General features: G+C 49.9%; 3 protein-coding genes across 4 annotated transcripts; 2 read left to right on the top strand and 1 right to left on the bottom strand.

Annotated features, from left to right (window-relative positions):
• Positions 1-3,184: 3,184 nt before the first annotated feature.
• On the top strand, positions 3,185-6,469 carry IL2RG (interleukin 2 receptor subunit gamma). The gene is made up of 8 exons (XM_063084666.1): positions 3,185-3,299; positions 3,508-3,661; positions 3,883-4,067; positions 4,278-4,417; positions 4,827-4,989; positions 5,516-5,609; positions 5,860-5,929; positions 6,293-6,469. The coding sequence occupies exons 1-8, from the start codon at positions 3,185-3,187 to the stop codon at positions 6,467-6,469; spliced, it is 1,098 nt and encodes a 365-aa protein (XP_062940736.1).
• Positions 6,470-7,326: 857 nt separating this feature from the next.
• Positions 7,327-9,297, top strand: CXHXorf65 (chromosome X CXorf65 homolog). Its single transcript, XM_063084665.1, has 7 exons — positions 7,327-7,351; positions 7,472-7,558; positions 7,761-7,895; positions 8,230-8,298; positions 8,645-8,751; positions 8,957-9,095; positions 9,197-9,297. Exons 1-7 carry the CDS (start codon positions 7,327-7,329, stop codon positions 9,295-9,297), a joined length of 663 nt encoding a protein of 220 aa, XP_062940735.1.
• A 302-nt stretch (positions 9,298-9,599) lies between these two features.
• Positions 9,600-16,942, bottom strand: FOXO4 (forkhead box O4). 2 transcript variants are annotated; one of them, XM_063084244.1, is made up of 4 exons: positions 16,075-16,942; positions 11,727-12,431; positions 11,372-11,540; positions 9,600-11,039 (listed from the first exon to the last, which is right to left on the bottom strand). In XM_063084244.1, exons 1-4 carry the CDS (start codon positions 16,555-16,557, stop codon positions 11,032-11,034), a joined length of 1,365 nt encoding a protein of 454 aa, XP_062940314.1. In that variant the 5' UTR covers positions 16,558-16,942; the 3' UTR covers positions 9,600-11,031. The 2 variants fall into 2 exon arrangements, with proteins under 2 accessions (XP_062940314.1, XP_062940313.1); XM_063084243.1 differs by having other exon boundaries at positions 11,372-12,431; positions 16,075-16,941.
• Between the last annotated feature and the right edge of the window lie 1,344 nt (positions 16,943-18,286).

Here is an 18,286-nt window from a genome sequence, read left to right as displayed (position 1 = left end):
AGCAAGATGCTATTGAATTCCAATGGGAAGAAAAATTCATTCTGATTGGGGAGAGAAAAACATATTGGGGGAGGTAATGTTTGAGCTAACTCTGAAGGATTTTTTTTTAATAAAGGTTTAATGTTTTGAGAGCAGTTTTAGGTTCACAGCAAAATTGAGAAGCAAGTACAGAGATTTCCCATATACTCCCTACCCCAACACATGCATAACCTCCCCCCTTATCAACATCCCCAACCAGAATGGTACATTTGTTACAGCTGATGAAACTACATTGACGCATCATTATCACCCAAAGTTCCTAGTTTACATTAGGGTTCACTCTTGGTGTTGTACATTCCATGGGTTTGGGGAAATATGTGACATATATCTACCATTATAGCATCATACTATATGCCTAAAAAACACATTATACTGCCCTAAAAACCCTCTGTGCTCCACCTATTCATTCCTCCCCCCCTCCTAACTCTGGGTGACCACTGAACTTTTTACTGTCTCCATAGTTTTGCCTTTTCCAGAATGTCATATAGTTTGGAATCATACAATATATGGCCTTTTCAGATTGGCTTCTTTCACTTAGTAATATGCATTTAGGTCTCCTCCATGTCTCTTCATGGCTTGATAGCTCATTTATTTTTAGTGCTGAGTAATATTCCATTGTAAGGATGTTCCACGGTTTTTTTGTTTGTTTGTTTGTTTGTTTTATCCATTCACCTACTGAAGGACATCTTGGTTGCTTTCAAGTTTTGGCAATTATGAATAAAACTGCTGTAAACATCTGTGTGCAGGTTTTTATGTGGACATAAGTTTTCAGCTTCTTTGAGTAAATACCAAGGAGTGTGATTACTGGATCATATAAGACTATGTTTAGTTTTGTAAGAAACTGCCAAACTGTCTTCCAAAGTGGCTGTACTATTTTGCATTACCACCCGCAATGAATGACAGTTCCTGTTGTTCCACATCCTTGCCAGCATTTGATGTCAGTGTTAGAATTTTGGCCATTCTAATAGGTGTGTATCCCTGAAGGATTTACCCACAGAAAATTAGGGAGAGGCTAATTCCAGTCAGAGAGTAAGTGCATCTGACGTATTATCCAGTGTGGCCGGAATTGATGACTGGAACTTGGACTGTATCCTGAAGACTATGAGTAGCTTTTGAAGACTTTTAAGTTGGAGAATGCCCTCTGTTGTGGGTTGAATGATGGACTTCCAAAAGATATGTCCACTCGGAACCTGTGAATGTGAACTTCTTTGGCAAAAGGGTCTTGGCAGCTGTAATTAAGGCAAGGATCTCCAGGTGAGAACATCCTGGATTAGGGGAGCACTAAATCCAATGACAAGTGCCCTTATAAGAGAAGAGAAGGATAAAGGAGATGCAGAGAAGAGGTGATGTGAAGACAAAGTCAGAGATTACAGCAATGTGTCTACAGACCAAGGAATGCCAAAGATTGACAGCAGCCACCAGAAGTTAGGAGAGAGACATGGAACAACTTCTTCCTCAAAGCCTCTAGAAGGAACCAACCCTGGCAACACCTTGATTTCAGATTTCTTTTTTTTCTTTCTTTCTTTCTTTCTTTTTTTTTTTTTAAAGATGACCGGTAAGGGGATCTTAACCCTTGACTTGGTGTTGTCAGCACCACGCTCACCCAGTGAGCTAACCGGCCATCCCTATATGGGATCCGAACCCATGGCCCTGGTAACAGCACCGCACTCTCCCAAGTGAGCCACGGGCCGGCCCTTGATTTCAGATTTCTGGCCTGCAGAACTGTGAGAGAATAAATTTCTGTTGTTTTAAGCCAACCAATTTGGGGTAATTTGTTACAGCAGCCCTAGCAAACTAATACACTCTGGACCTTATAATCCAGTTTCCCTGAGACGCCCAGTCAAGTGCTCTTTTCCTCTGCCTGATGTCCTACCCCCCTTCCGTCTGGTAAAATTACATTCATTCTTTAAGATTCTGCTCAAATAGTACCTCTTCAGCAAAGCCTTACCTGAACTACCCCCCTCTCCATCTCAGTAAATTTAGTTACTTCCTATTCTGTCTTCACATGTTGTAGTATCTCCACATATGTGCTATCAAACTTATTACACTATATTGTATTATTTGTTTATGTCTTCCCCACTTATCTATGAGTTTCTAGAAGGATTAGGATGTCTTATTTGTCTGAATATTCCCAGAACATAAGCACAGTGCCTGGCACATATTAAAGACTCAAATGTTTGCTGAATAAACAATTTCTGTAAATAGTTTCTCCAGTCGGTTCTGTGTTTTGGGGAAGGTAAATCTGGCAACAGGATGAAGGACGGACTAGAAAGCAGAAGGCCTTTAGAAAGGGAGACCAGTTAGTGGGTTTAGTGATAATCATGACTAGAGGTAATGAAAGGATGATTTAGCACAGTGGCTGCGGTAATGAAAAGGAGGAAACTGCTAGGAGAGACACCACAGAAGCAGAGCTGATTGGATTCTCAGGGTGAGAAAGAGGCAGGAATTGAAGATGATTCTGAGGTTTCAAGTCTGGGTGACTGAGATGGTGATGATACTATTAGCTGAGCTAGGGAAGACAGGAAGTTTAAAGCTAGTATTGTTGTTCCTCCATTTCCAGAATCTTCTTCTAGGTCAGACCTCCTCACCAATCTCAACAGGGACCCAGCCCAGGCAGCAGTTAAAGGTGGGTATTCTGGTTTGGATTAGATCAGAGGAAAGACAGTTATATATGTGCCCATAGGAGCCGACACAGTATTTTCCACCTTCCCAAGAGAGCAGGGCTTTGACAGAAACTTAAAGGGTGACTGAGCCAAGGAAAGAACACAGCATGGGGGTGGGGGGAAGGTTCAAACCTTTCACTATATAAGATAATGATTTAGAGGAGAAGGTGGTTGGGAATGGTGGTAGTGGAGGTGAATAGATCTTTCCCGGAATCTACGTGGTCTGAGGATTCTTGAGTCTGTGACACTGTTGTATACCCAGCCTTAGTCTCTGCTTAACACCACCTTACAGCAGCACCTAATCTCCTAGAGGGCTTAGCCTATGTCACAGTACACATTTGTCACACCCTCTGTAAAGCCCTGGTTTCTAAGGTTCTTTCCACCGGAACTTATGACAGAAGGAAATGTGTGGGTGGGGGATGGTGGGTGAGGGGCCCAGGTTCCTGACACAGACAACACCCAGGAAACGAAGAGCAAGCACCATGTTGAAGCCAGCATTGCCACTCAGATCCTTCTTATTTCTGCAGCTGCCTCTGCTGGGGGTGGGGCTGAACCCAAAGGTCCTCACGCCCAACGGGAATGGAGACACCACAGCTGGTAGGAAATCTGGAACTGGAGGGGGTTGGTGAAATGGGAGGCTGTGGGAAGGGGCCATGCAGAAACCCAGAACCTGCCAGGGGCCATTACAATAATGCCGGGCAGAACTGAATAATAGAGTGGGGAGGGCAAGGGGAAGGGTTCCCTGCCTCATGCCGCACCTTCTTCTTCTCTTTCCCTCCCCCACTTCGTTTTCGTCCCAACCTAGACTTCTTCCTGACCTCTACGCCTCCTAGGTCCCTCAGTGTTTCCACTCTGCCTCTCCCAGAGGTTCAGTGTTTTGTGTTCAATGTTGAGTACATGAATTGCACTTGGGACAGCAGCTCTGAGCCCCAGCCTACCAACCTGACTCTGCGCTATTGGTATGAGAAGGGAAGAGGGGGTACCACGGGGGAGGGAGGGGAGGTGAGCTGGATCAGAGAGACCTCATGGGAACCAAGAAAGAGGGTAATCAGCCTCCCAGGCACCCCACTATTTTCTCATGGGGAAAGTCATAGCTCAGTTCAGGGGAGATGAGGCTGGGCTGTGGATATCTGCAGTACCCAAAGTTGCCCCACTGTTCTTCCTTCCAACCCTTCTCTAGGTACAAGAACTCTGGTAATGATAAAGTCCAGGAGTGTGGCCACTACCTATTCTCTGAAGAGATCACTTCTGGCTGTTGGTTGCAAAAAAAGGAGATCCATCTCTACCAAACATTTGTTGTCCAGCTCCAGGACCCACGGGAACACAGGAGGCAGGCCACAAGGATGCTAAAACTGCAGAATTTGGGTAATTTGGAAAGAAGGGGTCAAGAACCCAGGGATATTGTGGGTCATTGGAGTCTATGGCATGGTGCTCTTTTACTGTCAGGGTACATGGGCAGAAAAGGAGGAGGTAGGAGATCAGGATGGGGAAGGGAGGAGGAATAAGGGGCAATACCTTCAGGATCCTGACTTGTCTAGGCCAGGGGAATAACCACACATGCACACATATCTTCAGTGATCCCCTGGGCTCCGGAGAATCTAACACTTCACAACCTGAGTGAATCTCAGCTAGAACTGAGCTGGGACAACAGATACGTGGCCCACTGTTTGGAGCACCTGGTGCAGTACCGAAGTGACCGGGACCACAGCTGGACTGTGAGTGACTGGGGACATGAATGTAGCAGCTAAGGCCAAGCAAGTGAGGATAAAGGATTCAATCAGCCAGATAGGAATACCTAAATCAAGCTCCTGTTCTCTGCCTCCCAGTCCCTCTGCCCAACCCCCACCCTCCTCCAACTCCTTTCCTTATCATCACCAGTGAGCTTTCATTAACGTTTCCCTACCCATATTCTTCCTGATACAAGATAGAGAAGTAAACAGAAGGAAGCTGTTGTGGGGATCTGGAGGGGTGGCATTAGATTCAAGTCAGTGTGGCGTGAATAGTCAAGAGAGGAGAGAAGAACTGGGAAGAACCAGGAGATGACACTGGAGTGGGCAGAAGTATGTTTTAATTCTTCTTTCTTTTATAGACACCCAGCTCTCCCCCACCCTCTTTCTCCCCAAGGAGCAAACAGTGGATCACAGACATAGCTTCTCCCTGCCTAGCGTGGATGTGCAGAAACTCTATACGTTCCGTGTTCGGAGCCGCTTTAATCCGCTATGTGGAAGTGCTCAGCACTGGAGTGAATGGAGCCACCCAATCCACTGGGGAAGCAATACTTCAAAGGGTAAAATAGGCCTAATACATACCCCCCGTTCATGAGCCCAACACCACAACCTTTCCAACACCACTGTCTTTTGCTCTACCTCCCTATCCCTAAGCCCCCAAATTTGGTGTCCCCATCTCCCCTCACTGTTCAACCTCAACCCAGGAAGTAGGGATTTTCTGTGTAGGGCTGTTAGACTAGGGGAGCAGATTAGGAGGCTGAGGTGTGTTCATGGGGAACATAGAATGTATAAGATTTCCCTACAACATTCCCAGAGAGCCTCCATAGTGAAGATGGCTTTGGAACCAGACAGGTCTAAGCTCTACCTCTTTGGCCTCGGGCACATCACTAACCTCTTCAATTCTGTTTTCTCACCTGTAAAATGGAGATAATTGTTCCTCCCTCTTAGGAGCTGTTGCGAGAATTAAGTATAGGGAATCTGGTTAGCACAGAGCCTGGCACCAAGTTGGGGCTCTACTCATGCATGTTGGCACATGGTAGGGGTGCCACAAATGTAAGGTACATTTTCCTTTCCTTTTTTCTATAGAGAATCCTTTGTTTGCTTTGGAAGCTGTGCTTATCCCCATTGGCTCCATGGGATTGATTATTAGCCTCATCTGTGTGTATTGCTGGCTGGAACGGTAAGATTTTGGGAAGTCCAGAAAAATGAGGTGGGGTGGCTGGAAATAGTAGAGGAGGGTTATTGCAGGGTCTCCAGGAGTAGAAGTGGGACAGTAATGAAGAAGGGGATCACCCAAGAGAGCATAATGATGCAAGGAAGCTACAGGCACAGAGAACACAGAATCACTTCCTCCATATGCGACAACTGTGAGAAGGGTAATAAAAGAGCTTTAACCTATGTGCTCCTACTCCCTTTTTCTCCCCACTCAGAATGATGCCCCGAATTCCCACTCTCAAGAACCTAGAGGATCTGGTTACTGAATACCATGGGAACTTTTCGGTGAGAACGCTGTCATAAGCATACTGTAGTCTGTCAATTCTCAACTGCCTGCCAGCAAGACTGACAGACTTGGTCGAGGGGGGGGGGAGCAGATAGAAGGCGGAAGGGGAGGAGGGGTCTGCACTAACTGTCAGGATGTGGCCGACCAAATGGGGGATGGGCTAGACAGAGAGAGACACACAGAAGAATGGATTAGAGATGGGCTAGGCAGATGGAAACAGTGGTATTGGGGTCCCAGGAGTCTGTGTGTCCCTTCTGTAATCACAGTGCTTGCAGACATCATGAGAGCCCCTTTGTCACAAAGCCTGGGTCTTTTACTTCCTGCCCCTAATTGACCTCTGACCTGGAGATATCTGTCTTTAGGCCTGGAGTGGCGTGTCTAAGGGATTGGCGGAGAGTCTGCAGCCAGACTACAGTGAACGGCTCTGCCACGTCAGTGAGATTCCCCCAAAAGGAGGGGAAGGGCCTGGAGGCTCTCCTGGCAGCCAGCATAGCCCCCACTGCACCCCCCTATATTACACCCTGAAGCCTGAAATCTGAGCCCCAATCCTCTGACAGCTCCAGAGTCTTGTAGCCCTAAGTAGTACTAACTTCCCCTCATCCAACCAGTCTGGGTCCGATGCTCACTTTGCCCTCCTGTGGCTGATTTTGAATTTGGAGCCCCTTGCAACCACCCCTTCATTCAGTATCCCCTACTTGAGAATTGCCCCTTTGCCCTGAATGTGTTTCTCATCTTCCCCAGTCCAGCCCTTCCTTTTCATAGGATTCTCTCTCTTCATCCCTCCATCCCTCCTTCTCTCTTTTCATTTACCTTTCAATATTATTCCTGAATCAATGAGAAATAAAGTTTCTGTTGATAATCATCAAGAATGTCTGTCATGGGTGTGCGGAGCGGGGAAACATGGGGTGCAATGAGGGTGGGAGGCATAGTGCTGAGGGTAGGAAAAGGAGTAGTGGACTCATGCTGTGGAAGCAGTAGAACTGTAAATTAACTAGAAAAGAGTACTGTCCCAGAAACTGACTTTTCTCTGGGTATCCTGCACTCATTCCAGGGTCTCATTTAGAGTTAGATTTACCACGTTCCCCCATTCCCAACAAGTCTTTTACAGATCCTACTCAAGTTCTTCTCTCCTTATCCTTAACTCTACCTTCTGCACATGCACCACTTTTGACCTCATAATCCCTCAACTGCAGCCTCAGACCCCACCCCTAGGGATGCTGGTTATCCACAACTGCCAATAGCTCTCCCCTGTCTGCCCATCTGGGCCTCCTCAGCCAATGAGATCTATCTGCCTCTCCAGTCCCCCAACCCTATGGGCCCACTTGGCCCTCTAGAACACCCTCCTTCTGCATGACTCATCAGGATGTTCTCTGAAGAGTGACAGGATCTTGAGAGCATGTTCATCTTCATCAAACACGGAGGTGAGGGGCTTCACAGAGCTGGGGTCTGTGTCTGGGGGCGAGGAGGTTTGAGAGCAGTGGAGATCACAGAGATGGTATAACTAGAGAAGGGCCCACATGCCCCATCCCATCTCTCCTCAGATAATCAGCAGTTTCTGGTCAATAGCAATTGCTCTGTCCTCCTGATGCTGCATTACATCCGCAGTAAAGTGGGGTTGTCTAAAACAGGTGAGGAGTTTGGGGAGGGGGCTAATGGCCAAAAGTCACAAGTAGTAGGATTATTTCTAGCCCCCAAACCCTCCTCCTGGCAAGAAGGGAGTTCCTCGTATACTTGCAGCTTCCTCCAACCTATTCTGTATAGGATCACTGGCTCCTTTTGCTCCCACTCTCTTGTTTTAGCTGTCCCAATTACCCTGTGGCCTCTCTCCAGACACCATCGATTTGTGTGATGAAATGGGGACAATGAAGTTGCTTTTCCTGCTGAAGACCCCTAGAGAATATGCCAACAAATTCCTTACAGCTCGAAGTACCTACTACGTTTGTAAGGTGGAGCGTGGGCCACCAGGTAGAGGCTTGGGAACATTTCCCAGAGACAGAGCAGGGCCCTCAAGATAGATTGCAAACCTCGTCCTTAAAATTGGGCCGTTCAACCAGATCCAGATTTCTAGTCAGTCTAAGGAAGGGCACTGTCTCTATAACAGTAGGTTAGGTTCACACATACTATATCCCCCCACCTCATCTTAGGGTCCATAACTCACCCTTAGGTCCATAACTAAGGGGGGGAAATGAGGTACATCAGCTCAAGGTAGTGGTTAGTGTTAGGGTGCTGAAGTCTCGGGCTACAAAAGGGTGGAGACTGGGTAATAGGGGCTGGAGATAATACATTGCTATGTTCACAGGAACCCGAATTGAGAATGCCTATAAAGCTTTTGTGCCCCTGCTGAAGAAACCAGAGCCCGCACTAATTGGTAAGGAGTGTGATGGGGGAGGGAAGAACATGGAGAGTACTGTATACAGCTATGTGATGGAGAATATGGGGTGGGACTAGTGTAATACTGTAGGTAGGGTCATAGGAGCCTAGGAAAAGGGGGACAGGGCATAGGTCCACTTTAGGAGGGATATTTAGCTCAAGCCAGGTGGAGCATACATGTGTCACTCCCTCCTCCACCATCCTGTAGGTATATCTCCTTATGACCACCCCATCATTTCCATCTTTGGCCAGATTACTCCAATTGATCATTTGAATTATGGGAAGGTCAGGATGGGTAAGGTCTGTAGTCCTCAGACGTGCAGGTGCCTTTTCCTGGTTCCTAGATGCGCTGCGCACACAATGTGACTTCCTGGAGAAGAGCAGATTGAAGATGCTTAGAAGCCAAGAAGCCAAGAAGGTCGTTACAGTTGACTCCTCCGCGAATCTCTCAGTAAGACTTCTCAAATGTGGTCTGCCCCAGCACCCCCTTCTCCCCACCAGACAACTGGAGTTTCCCCTATCCCGGCCCTCTGGGATGAATTTCCTTTCCAAATCCAACATCTATACCCAAGACCTGCCTCCAACCTCTTTTGCCCTTCCTTTGGCCCCTTCCCTCCAGGGGCCTCTTTGTTTATCTACTTACTTTCCCTTTCTAGAACAAATCATCACGACGATCAGATGAGCGGGCCACTCGGCCCACCCGGCCCACCCGGCTCACCCGGTTCGCCCGGCCCACTCGGCCCACTCGGCCCACTCGCAGAGGCCTGTTCTTTAAGACCAGAGCAGACTTTCTCGGTAGGAGGGATAGACATCGCTAACTCAATAAAGTGACCAAGTGAGAGCAGTAATACTAAGTATGAAATTACTGGAATTTAATGTAAGACTCCTTTTCCTAGGAAGACAACTTCTCCCAATATCTGTACTGAGGCTTAAGTATGCCCCAGGCACTGTGGAGGCCCTGAGGGTGGATAGCAGCTACAGGAGAGAGCTGGGGTGAGCACATGGGTGGGGGTGAGGAAAGACAGTGAAGTCTAGTACAATGAGCCTTTGAGGGACGGGGCAGGGGGTGGGGTCTTCTCAAACCAGACTACCTCCCCTTGAGAGGCCTATCTCACAGCCCGCCTACTCCTGCTGGGGTTAGGTGTCCCTCCCTCACCACACTTCACCACCTCCCTGGGCATAAATTCCCCCACCCCCCCACCTCTCTGCCTCTGGGTAGTCCCTCCCGCCTGCCTGTCCTTGGCCTTTCCTCCTCCCTGCCCCTTATCCGAGGGGAGCAGCAAGGCAGCAGAGACTACAGCTGGTTATAGGCATTTATTGAATTTACTCATTTATTGATTTGACACACTTCCCCACTCCAATCTAGCACATGATACAATCTGGGTAGGCCAGGCGCTGACACAGGAAATGATGGGAACCCACAACAGGGGTGGGGGAGGGAGCAGTGCAAAGGGCACTGGGGGAGGGGCTGCTTTGGGGGCTGGGGTGGAGGAGCCCCAGATGGCTTCCCTGGCAGGTGCTAGTAAACCTGATCCACATTCTCCCCCCATCCCTGCTCGTTTCCCAGACCCTCAGCCAAGCTCCCCAGCTCCCCCTTCTGTGTTCCTCCCCTCCCCCCTGCCTGCTACCACACACACTTCCACATAACCCCAGTAGTCAGGGAAGGGGAAGAAGGGCAGGGACAGCTGTCAGGGGCCTTGAACAGGGAGGTCTCTGTACCTAACTTTACCACCCTAAATCCTTCCGTCCTTGTCTTCTCCCCGCTCCCTCCCCGCCATTCCAGGCCCCAAGCAAATTCCAGGCCTTCAGTGCACTCTCCCACCATAGCACTAACCCACACTGGTTCATACGGGAGTGTGGCTGCACCCCAACACCACACATTCCCAGGCATAATGAGGGAATTTGGCTTAGCTTTTTCCTTAGGAAAACTCCAACCTATTTATACATAGACCTTTATCTAGACCTGGTCCAAATGGGACCTCTTCCCCTTGTACACTATTGCTCCCTACCTCTCCCTACTTCCCTGTGTCTCCCCTAGCATTGTTTGTAGTGTTTGTATCATGTCACTATGACAAAGCCTTCAAAAGAAAAAAGCATTCTCCCCATCACTAGCGACTTGCTGCTGTTAAAAATCTCTATATCTGTGTTTATATTTAAAAGATTATAAAAAGCTTCTCTGTTATCTGCAGTCTTCTGAGGGTGATTTGGCCTGGTGAGCCATTCCAATGCTCAGACCTTGGCCCTTCCATGTGCCCTATACCCCCCACCCAACTCACCACTGGCTTAAGGGCCGCTGCATAAAAATCCCAGGCTCAACCTAGCCTGGCCCAGCTCAGGTAAGACACTCTACAAAAAATCCTGCTCCCAAAGGCAGGGGTAAGGCCACTGGTGACTTCAGATTTCCAACAGCATTTCCTGCCCCCACGACAAAGCCTAGGGGGTGAGAATGGGGGGAGCCAAGGACGGCTCCTGAGAGGGGGGCCTTACCCCCTAATTGGCACAGTGAGAATAAACCCTGTCCCTTTCCCCCCTCCTGTCTCCCTCCCCCCTTAGTCCTCATATGGGGCAGCTTTATCTTTATAATTTCCTTGATATCCATGTGTAACCAGATCCCACCCTAGCTCTAAAGCAGGGTCCCAAATTCCTGGGGAGGGCTCAAGGGTAAAGAGTGGATATGGGCACGCCTGGCTCCACCTCTGAAGCAGGGGACAAAGCTTCTAGCCATGACTCATCAGGGATCTGTGGGAAGAAGAAATTGGAGGACAAGGTAAGAAGCTTATCTGAGACATGCCAACTTTCCACCATCGAGACTCACACCAAGGGAAACAGACACCACGCCCCGCCCCCCCACCTTGCCCCCCCCCACCTCTTGTAGGGGTGGGCACTGCCAATGGGCCTGGAGGTTCCATCTGGAAACTATATCACTCTGACATGACATCCTCCCTCCAGTTCCACAGGTGCTCTAGTTACCCCTTGTTCTAAATATCCCCCTTGCTCATATCATGGACTAGCTGGGCACCTATGAGTAGACACAGGTTATGAGATGATACAGTGATTAGGGAGTGTTGTACCTGGCTCAAAGTTGAAGTCCAGTCCCTCGCCTCCATCCATGAGGTCACTGATGATGTTATCCATGTCACATTCCAGGTTCTCCATATACATGTCGAGATCTAGATCTTGAGGCATTCTGTCTTGGCTTGCAGCTTCAGTAGGGGGTGTGAGCACAGGAGTCCCCAGGGCCTTGGGGATAGGGGCACCCATCATGACTGGAGATGGTGCTATCATAGAAAGGGTGGGAACCAGACTGCTGGGGCCTGGAGCCTCTAGGGGCTTGGGACATAGGCCAACTCCTGTTGCCAGCTTACTGGAGGAAGGTATCCCCCCCAGCAACAAAAGTGTTGGAGCCTGGGACAGAATGGGATCTACCTGGGTCATGAGGACATCGGCAGGGGGTGGTGGCGTATCAGAGGTAAGCAGGGCCTCCAGAGACTGAGAGCTTGAGAAGCACCCTTCTCCTGCTGACAAGGGCCCCTCTGTTGGGCTGAAGAGGGAGGTGCTATAGGTGTGTAAGGGGCCAGTAACCCCAGGATGCTGCAGAGAGAAGCCAGAGAGACTACTTCGAGATAGCAGGGAATGGGAAGATGTGAGGTTGAGCCCATCTAACAGCTCTAGATCTTCATTTAGGGTGGGAGGAACACCCCCTGCATAGCTGCTGACTGAGGCTGGTATTTCCTCCTCTGCCAGCACCTCAGACTCTGGCCTCACGGGGGACAGCCGGGTGCTGACAGTGCTAGCATTTGAACTGCTTCGTGGACGGAAGGTGGTCCACACATCAGCTTCCTCGCGGTTTCGAGAGCAAGGGCTGCCTGACCACTTAGTAAAGTGGCCAACAGGGCTTGTTGGAGTGGCACCTTCAGGTGGAGCTGGCAGCACAGCTGTTTTCTTCTTGGGGGCCTTACTGCGGCCCCGGAGCAGCTTGCTGCTGCTATCCATGGAGGCCGCCCGGCGGCGGGGCGCCTTGCCACTCTTGCCTCCCTCGGGGTTCAGCATCCACCAAGAGCTCTTGCCAGTGGCCTCATTGTGAACCTTGATGAACTTGCTGTGCAGGGACAGGTTGTGGCGGATCGAGTTCTGGAGGGGGCAGAGGCAGCAGGAAAGGGGCATGAGGTGTGTGTAGGGGAGGTCAGTGGCCAGCAGTCTCGCTAAATGGATGCTGGGACACAGCAGGGGTGCTCCTGGAGACTCAAAGTCAAATCCAGGGGGAAAACTGGCAGAGGCAGGGGTGGGTATAAGGGGGAGGAGACCATACACAGTTCCCACGCTAAGACAAGCTGCTCAGCCTCTGTTCCAGCACAGGGGCCCAGGAGAGACAAAAGTAACAATCTACTGTGGAGGGCACAGCACCCACCCTGGAAAAGTTCCCAGCACTGTGCTCCTCCCAGGTTTCTGGTGGTGGGGGGTGTCTGGGGCTGGTGGCCCAGCAAAAACTAGGTTCAGGTGGGAAAAAGCATTCCACAGGTCCACCCCTTTCCTTGAGTGCAGGCTTGGGTGGCATTTACAGGACAGTAGCGTAACACCAGCCCGGGATTGACTCAACCTGTCCTGAGCCAGTTCTCTGAATAGGCTGAAGGGCTGGAACTTCAGCACGGCTGGTGCTCCACTCCCCACAGGGCATTTGGGCCACTCAGCTCTCCATAGGACTTGAAGATTTCTTTTTTCCTGAATCCCAGCCTTATTTCTTATTTCTCCAAATCTGTAACAAACACCCTCAACTATATTCAGCCCAGGCTTCTCATTGTGCCTCAGATACACAGGCGCAATCCTCACCTCCCTCCTTTTCCTAGGAAGGATCCCCCCTCTTTATATTCTACCAGTTGGTCAAGACCAAGCTTAAGTACAACCTCTTTCATAAAGAGATTGCTTACTTTGGTAGCCAAATTTTTTGGATAGTATTTTTAATCTGTTCTACACAAATTTTACCCAATCCATATTGTGTGGTTTATGGTTTCATGTAATTAGTCTCATCAGGTGTAAGCACCAAGGGCACAGACAATGTCCTCCAGTCCCATAGCCCCTAACAGTGCCCCCTCAGAGAGCCAAGCTCACAGCACACACTTAATACATACTCCGGCTCACAGTACATAATCAGTATTTGTTGCCTCATTGGTGGGTGGTCCCCCGTGACAATGGTGAGGCTCCCCTTGAGGCTCTGTCAGCTCTTGAGTATTGGAAGCTATGTGTTTTCCCTTTCTCCCTCATTGGTGGCATTATGCTAGGGATACGTTTTTTTCCCAGAGGCCCAGGGAACCAAGATTGGCAGCTTCTGGAGCTCCCAGTGCAGTTTATTTCTACTGGTTGCCGCAGGCTAGTTACACCACGGTTTTGGTTCCCGCCCCTGCCCCCACCTCCCTTCTCTTCCCTACCTCCTTCCCAGCTCCTTTCCCCCACTTTTCCTCGGGAATTTGTGTCTAAGCTCTTTAACCTTAGGGGCATTTGACCTCCCACATGGAGCTCTTTAGTTTAGAAACTTAGGCGGAGCAGAGAAGGGCTCAGAGCAACTAGGAGGCTGACGCTATGGATAGTCAGAAACCACTTAATGTTTCTCTGACTGGTGCTCTAAGATAAGGAGACCCTTTGCCCGGGGAACCGTGCTTGAGCAGCTTCTTGTTTCAGGGCTCTTTAGCCAAAGAACTCCTTGTCTCCCTGGGACCCTGCAGTAATGGCACTCCAACTACTCCAGCTGCGCTGATGTTTCTAGCGCCTTCAAGGAGTCACACCTGACCATGCAGATTGGGCTCTTAGTAACTGAGGACTACAGTGACTTCTGGCAGCATGATTTCCCCTCTTTGTCTGCTAACTCTGGGTCTATTGAGAAGGCCCATTCTGTCCCCTACTACTTAGTACCCGAGAGGCCCATTTGTTCATCCCTCTTCTTTAGGCCTTGGAACTAGCGAGTGGTACAGCCTCTCAAGTGGAGAGATGGGTTCCCTAGAAGTCTATAACTCTTTCTTATGGGTTGGAAGGGGAATAACTCTTAGCTGCTCCCCAAGCCACCTAACCTAAGCTTTCTTGCTCTAAGTGAGTGCCGCCCCCTGGTGGGGTGGAAGTAACCTTGGCATATCACCAAGGAAGCTAGTTCAGGCATGAGGCTTCCCCTTGGAGGTGGGTAGAGGGACCTTGGAAGTCCCAGGCTCAGCCTGATTTTGTTTTGCTATTATTCCAATGAGACTAAGCCATGTTCTTCTTAGAGAATATGATTTATAGTTAGACCTGAGTTCAAGTCCTCATTCTGCTGATATTAGGTGAGTTAACTAACCTTTCTGTACTTTAGTTTCCTAATATGTAAAATGTGGAATCTCAGAATTTCTGTGAAGATGAATAAAATAAAAAAAAATTTAGGGCCGGCCCGTGGCTCACTTGGGAGAGTGTGGTGCCGATAACACCAAGGCCCTGGGTTCGGATCCCATATAGGGATGGCCGGTTAGCTCACTGGCTGAGCGTGGTGCTGACAACACCAAGTCAAGAGTTAAGATCCCCTTACCGGTCACCTTTAAAAAAATTTTTTTTTAAAACTACTTCGTAAACTATAAAGCCCCATGTAAGTGTAAATTACAAGGAGGGACTATATTCCCACAGTATAACAATTCATGGTTATTTCTTCTACCCTGGAAAGTGAACCTAAGGGAAAAGAAAGACAGCTGTGAAAACTGGGTCCAAGGACGGGAGCTCTTATGAGCTGAGACTGTGCGCGGCAGACTACCCAGAAATAGTGCCAAGGGTCTCAGTCAAATGTCCCGTCTTCTGTTCTGCCCAACCCCTAGGGATATGGCAGATCTGATTCTTCAATCTCCTCTACCTAGGGGAAGACCCTCTGCTCATTCAATCCTCTGTACTTTGTTGTATGCTCACCTTACCACCTACGGAGGTACCATCAATAGGGACTGAAGCTCCCCAGTTTTGTGATTAGAGCCCCAAATTTCTCAGGAAAAGTTTTTCAGGGTATATTATGAGATCTTTCCTCACAGTTTCTTCATGGAAAGCCAAGGGAACTCCCAACCTTGTGCTATAAAGTCAGAGCTCTACCTCCTTTTTCATGACTAATGTTCCATAATAGTAAATGAAGACTTTCCCCCCAAATTTGGATCGTATGAGGGAGAGTTTCTTGATATTAGAGGGTAATCTGAGGCAAGCAGCAGCTCACAGCCCTTTTTCTTCTTAGTGCATAAGATCAGCTACCTTTCCCCATGAATATCACTCTTTTTACCCTTTGCCACCCACTCTTGGGTAGAGCGGTCCTAGAACTACCTCTACACTTGAGGCATTGGGAGGCAAGCAGGGGATCCAAGTAATCCCACAGGAATGGAAGAAAAGGTGCTGGGGTGGGAGGTGGGGGAGGAGGGAAGGCTAGGTTCGTGTGGGGAATCCACACAGTTCCTGCTGCTGTACATAGGATAAAGACTTCTCTGTGGGAATAAGTGTTTGGGGCAGCCCAAGCCAAAGTGCTGAGAGTGTTGAGCAGCAAGCAGAGAATTAGATTTTCTCCAGGACAGGGACAGTGTCTTATTCATCTCTGATCCTCCCTCAGTGCATCAAGCACTGAGTGTGGCATATACTATGTACTAAGTAAATGTTTGTCTAACTGAAGACTGAAGGTGGATCTCTGGGCTTCCCAAAGGGGTGGGGGCCGTTAAAAGGGTCCCCAGAGTAGAAATAAGGAGGCTAGGGGGCACTGGGATAGATGGTGCTGGGATGGAGGTAAGGGGGTCACAGTTACCTTCCATCCTGCTGAGCTGTTGCTGTCGCCCTTGTCCTTGAAGTAGGGCACAGTACGGACCATCCACTCATAGATCTGGGCGAGTGTCAATCGCTTCTCCGGGGCGCTTTCAATGGCCTGGCTGATGAGTTCTGCATATGACTGATTTCCCCAGGCATTCCGGCGGGAGCCTCCCTTCCGAGGACCTGTTACAGCCCCCAGGATCCCGGGCTGGGGGCCCCCTGCCGGCTCTGGGAGCCGGGAGGGCAACAGGATCGGCTCTGAGCTCCCCTCCGTGTGTACCTTCTCTCCCAGACCTGGCTCCACCTCGGGCGGCTCGGGCCGCTCGGTAGCGAGCTCTGGTCGGGGAAGGGGCCAGGTGCAGGAGCGGGGACGGCTCTGGGGTTCGAAGTCGGGATCGAAGTCTACGGTCGCGGCAGCCTCTGTGGCTGAATTCTCATTCCCTGGATCCATACGTGGAGTTGGACCTCCGCGGCTCAGCATTCAGTGGAGCCTACCACAGTCCCTCACGATGCCTCCCCCAAGGGGGGATGCACCGAGGGCCAGGAGGCACATTCCTGCCAGTCCTCAAGAAGTCGCGAACGTCTCCCTAGCCCCAGGACGCTAGCCCCCAAGCTGTCCCTTCCACACAATTCTCGGATCCTCTTCCCGACGACAGCCTGCTCTTAGAGCTTAGAGCTCTTTCCGAGACACCACCTGTAACCTCCGCCTAGCGAATACACTTTTTCTCCAACCTCTCACTCAGCTTCCTGCTCTTTTAAACCTGAGGCACGGTATCCCTCATACATTGCGCTCCCATCACCGAACGTCTCCTCACCCGCAGTTCCCTCCCCCTTTTAAGTTGCTGCCCCCCGGACACTCCTCCCAAATTTCCTCCACCAGGATCGCTGCCCTCCCCCACGCCCCGCTCCCCCGCGTCACTCGCCCCTCCCCTGACTCCCTCTCCCTCCGCCTCTTCCCGTCTCGCGACTCGGGTCCAGGTCCCCGCCACCCCAGCCTCTCTTATTCCCGCACCAATTCCCCTATCAACCCCCCCACCCCCCGCCCCCCGGGTTTCCCTTTTGTTTTGCTCCAAGCAGCAACCCCCGCCTGACGTCTCTGTTTACCACTCGCCGGGGCAGCCATCTGCGCACGCGCCTGGAGAGCCAGCTGGGAAACCGAGTTCTTCAATCGTGCCACCCTGGTCAGTCTTGAGGACTACATCTCCCGTCTTACTTCGCGGCCAGGAGCCCGATACCGGCTGTAGGAGAGTGGCGTGGCAGGATATAGGGAGGTGGAACTTCATTGTTAAGAGGTGGTCGCGGACTCTTTCTCTTTTCTTAAAAATCATTTTCCTTGGGCCGGCCCGTGGCTCACTCGGTAGAGTGCGGTGCTGATAACACCAAGGCCACGGGTTCGGATCCTATATAGGGATGGCCGGTTTGCTCACTGGCTGAGCGTGGTGCTGACAACACCAAGCCAAGGGTTGAGATCCCCTTACCGGTCATCTTTTAAAAAAAAAAAAAATCATTTTCCTCCTTCCTCCTCGCCTCCTTTGTGATTCGGGGCCGCCGAGGTGACCATGTTGAGGTGCTAGACCTTTTCCTCCTTAAGAGCGGGCAAAAGGAAAAAATGCGGTCTCTACAAAAAGGAGAAAACCGAGAAGCAAGAAGCAAGGAACTTAGAAAATAGGATGTGGGCACGTTGGGGAGTTGGGTGGGGAGGCTTGTGTAACATAAATGGTTAGCTGATGGCGGTGTCACTCCCCAATACGTAGTTCACACTGAGAATGAGGTCACTCTTACCAATCGGTTTCCTCCAATGGCTCTGCTGGCCTCCCCTTAAATATTGATATTCTCCAGATTCCCATCTTCAACGGCCTCACTTCTTATTCAGCAGGTCCCAAACTGAACTCGTTATCTGTTCCTGCACCCACACTCCTATCCTCTGGCTACCTTTATCTCTGAATTTGGTTGATAGTTGTCCTGGTCTACCCAGTCTCCAAGCTAGACCTACCCTTCACCTCTTCATCTCCCTAACTTTCTACATCCAAACCCCAGTACAAGCCCTTGTTTATAACTGGATTTAAATTGCAATATCATCTTAATTGGATCTCCTTCCATCAATCTTTTCCCCACTACGGTTTATGTTCTATGCTGCCAACAAGGTTACCTTTCTTAGGAAGCTATCACAGCTGGTTATTACAGCTAAAATTTATGGAGTACTGATTATG

The sequence above is a fragment of the Cynocephalus volans genome, chromosome X (genome assembly GCF_027409185.1).
Source record: "Cynocephalus volans isolate mCynVol1 chromosome X, mCynVol1.pri, whole genome shotgun sequence".
Classification (NCBI taxonomy): domain Eukaryota; kingdom Metazoa; phylum Chordata; class Mammalia; order Dermoptera; family Cynocephalidae; genus Cynocephalus; species Cynocephalus volans.
This window is presented reverse-complemented; position numbering and strand designations above follow the sequence as displayed.

Coding starts and splice junctions, on each gene's coding strand:
- IL2RG (XM_063084666.1), top strand. CDS start 3,185: ATGTTGAAGCCAGCATTGCCACTCAGATCCTTCTTATTTCTGCAGCTG. Junction 3,662..3,882: donor AACCTGACTCTGCGCTATTG/GTATGAGAAGGG, acceptor ACCCTTCTCTAG/GTACAAGAACTCTGGTAATG. Junction 4,990..5,515: donor GGGAAGCAATACTTCAAAGG/GTAAAATAGGCC, acceptor TTTTTTCTATAG/AGAATCCTTTGTTTGCTTTG.
- CXHXorf65 (XM_063084665.1), top strand. CDS start 7,327: ATGTTCATCTTCATCAAACACGGAG. Junction 7,896..8,229: donor GGTGGAGCGTGGGCCACCAG/GTAGAGGCTTGG, acceptor CTATGTTCACAG/GAACCCGAATTGAGAATGCC. Junction 8,299..8,644: donor ACCAGAGCCCGCACTAATTG/GTAAGGAGTGTG, acceptor CCTGGTTCCTAG/ATGCGCTGCGCACACAATGT.
- FOXO4 (XM_063084243.1), bottom strand. CDS start 16,557: ATGCTGAGCCGCGGAGGTCCAACTCCACGTATGGATCCAGGGAATGAG. Junction 12,432..16,074: donor ACAGCTCAGCAGGATGGAAG/GTAACTGTGACC, acceptor TGCCCCCTCCAG/AACTCGATCCGCCACAACCT.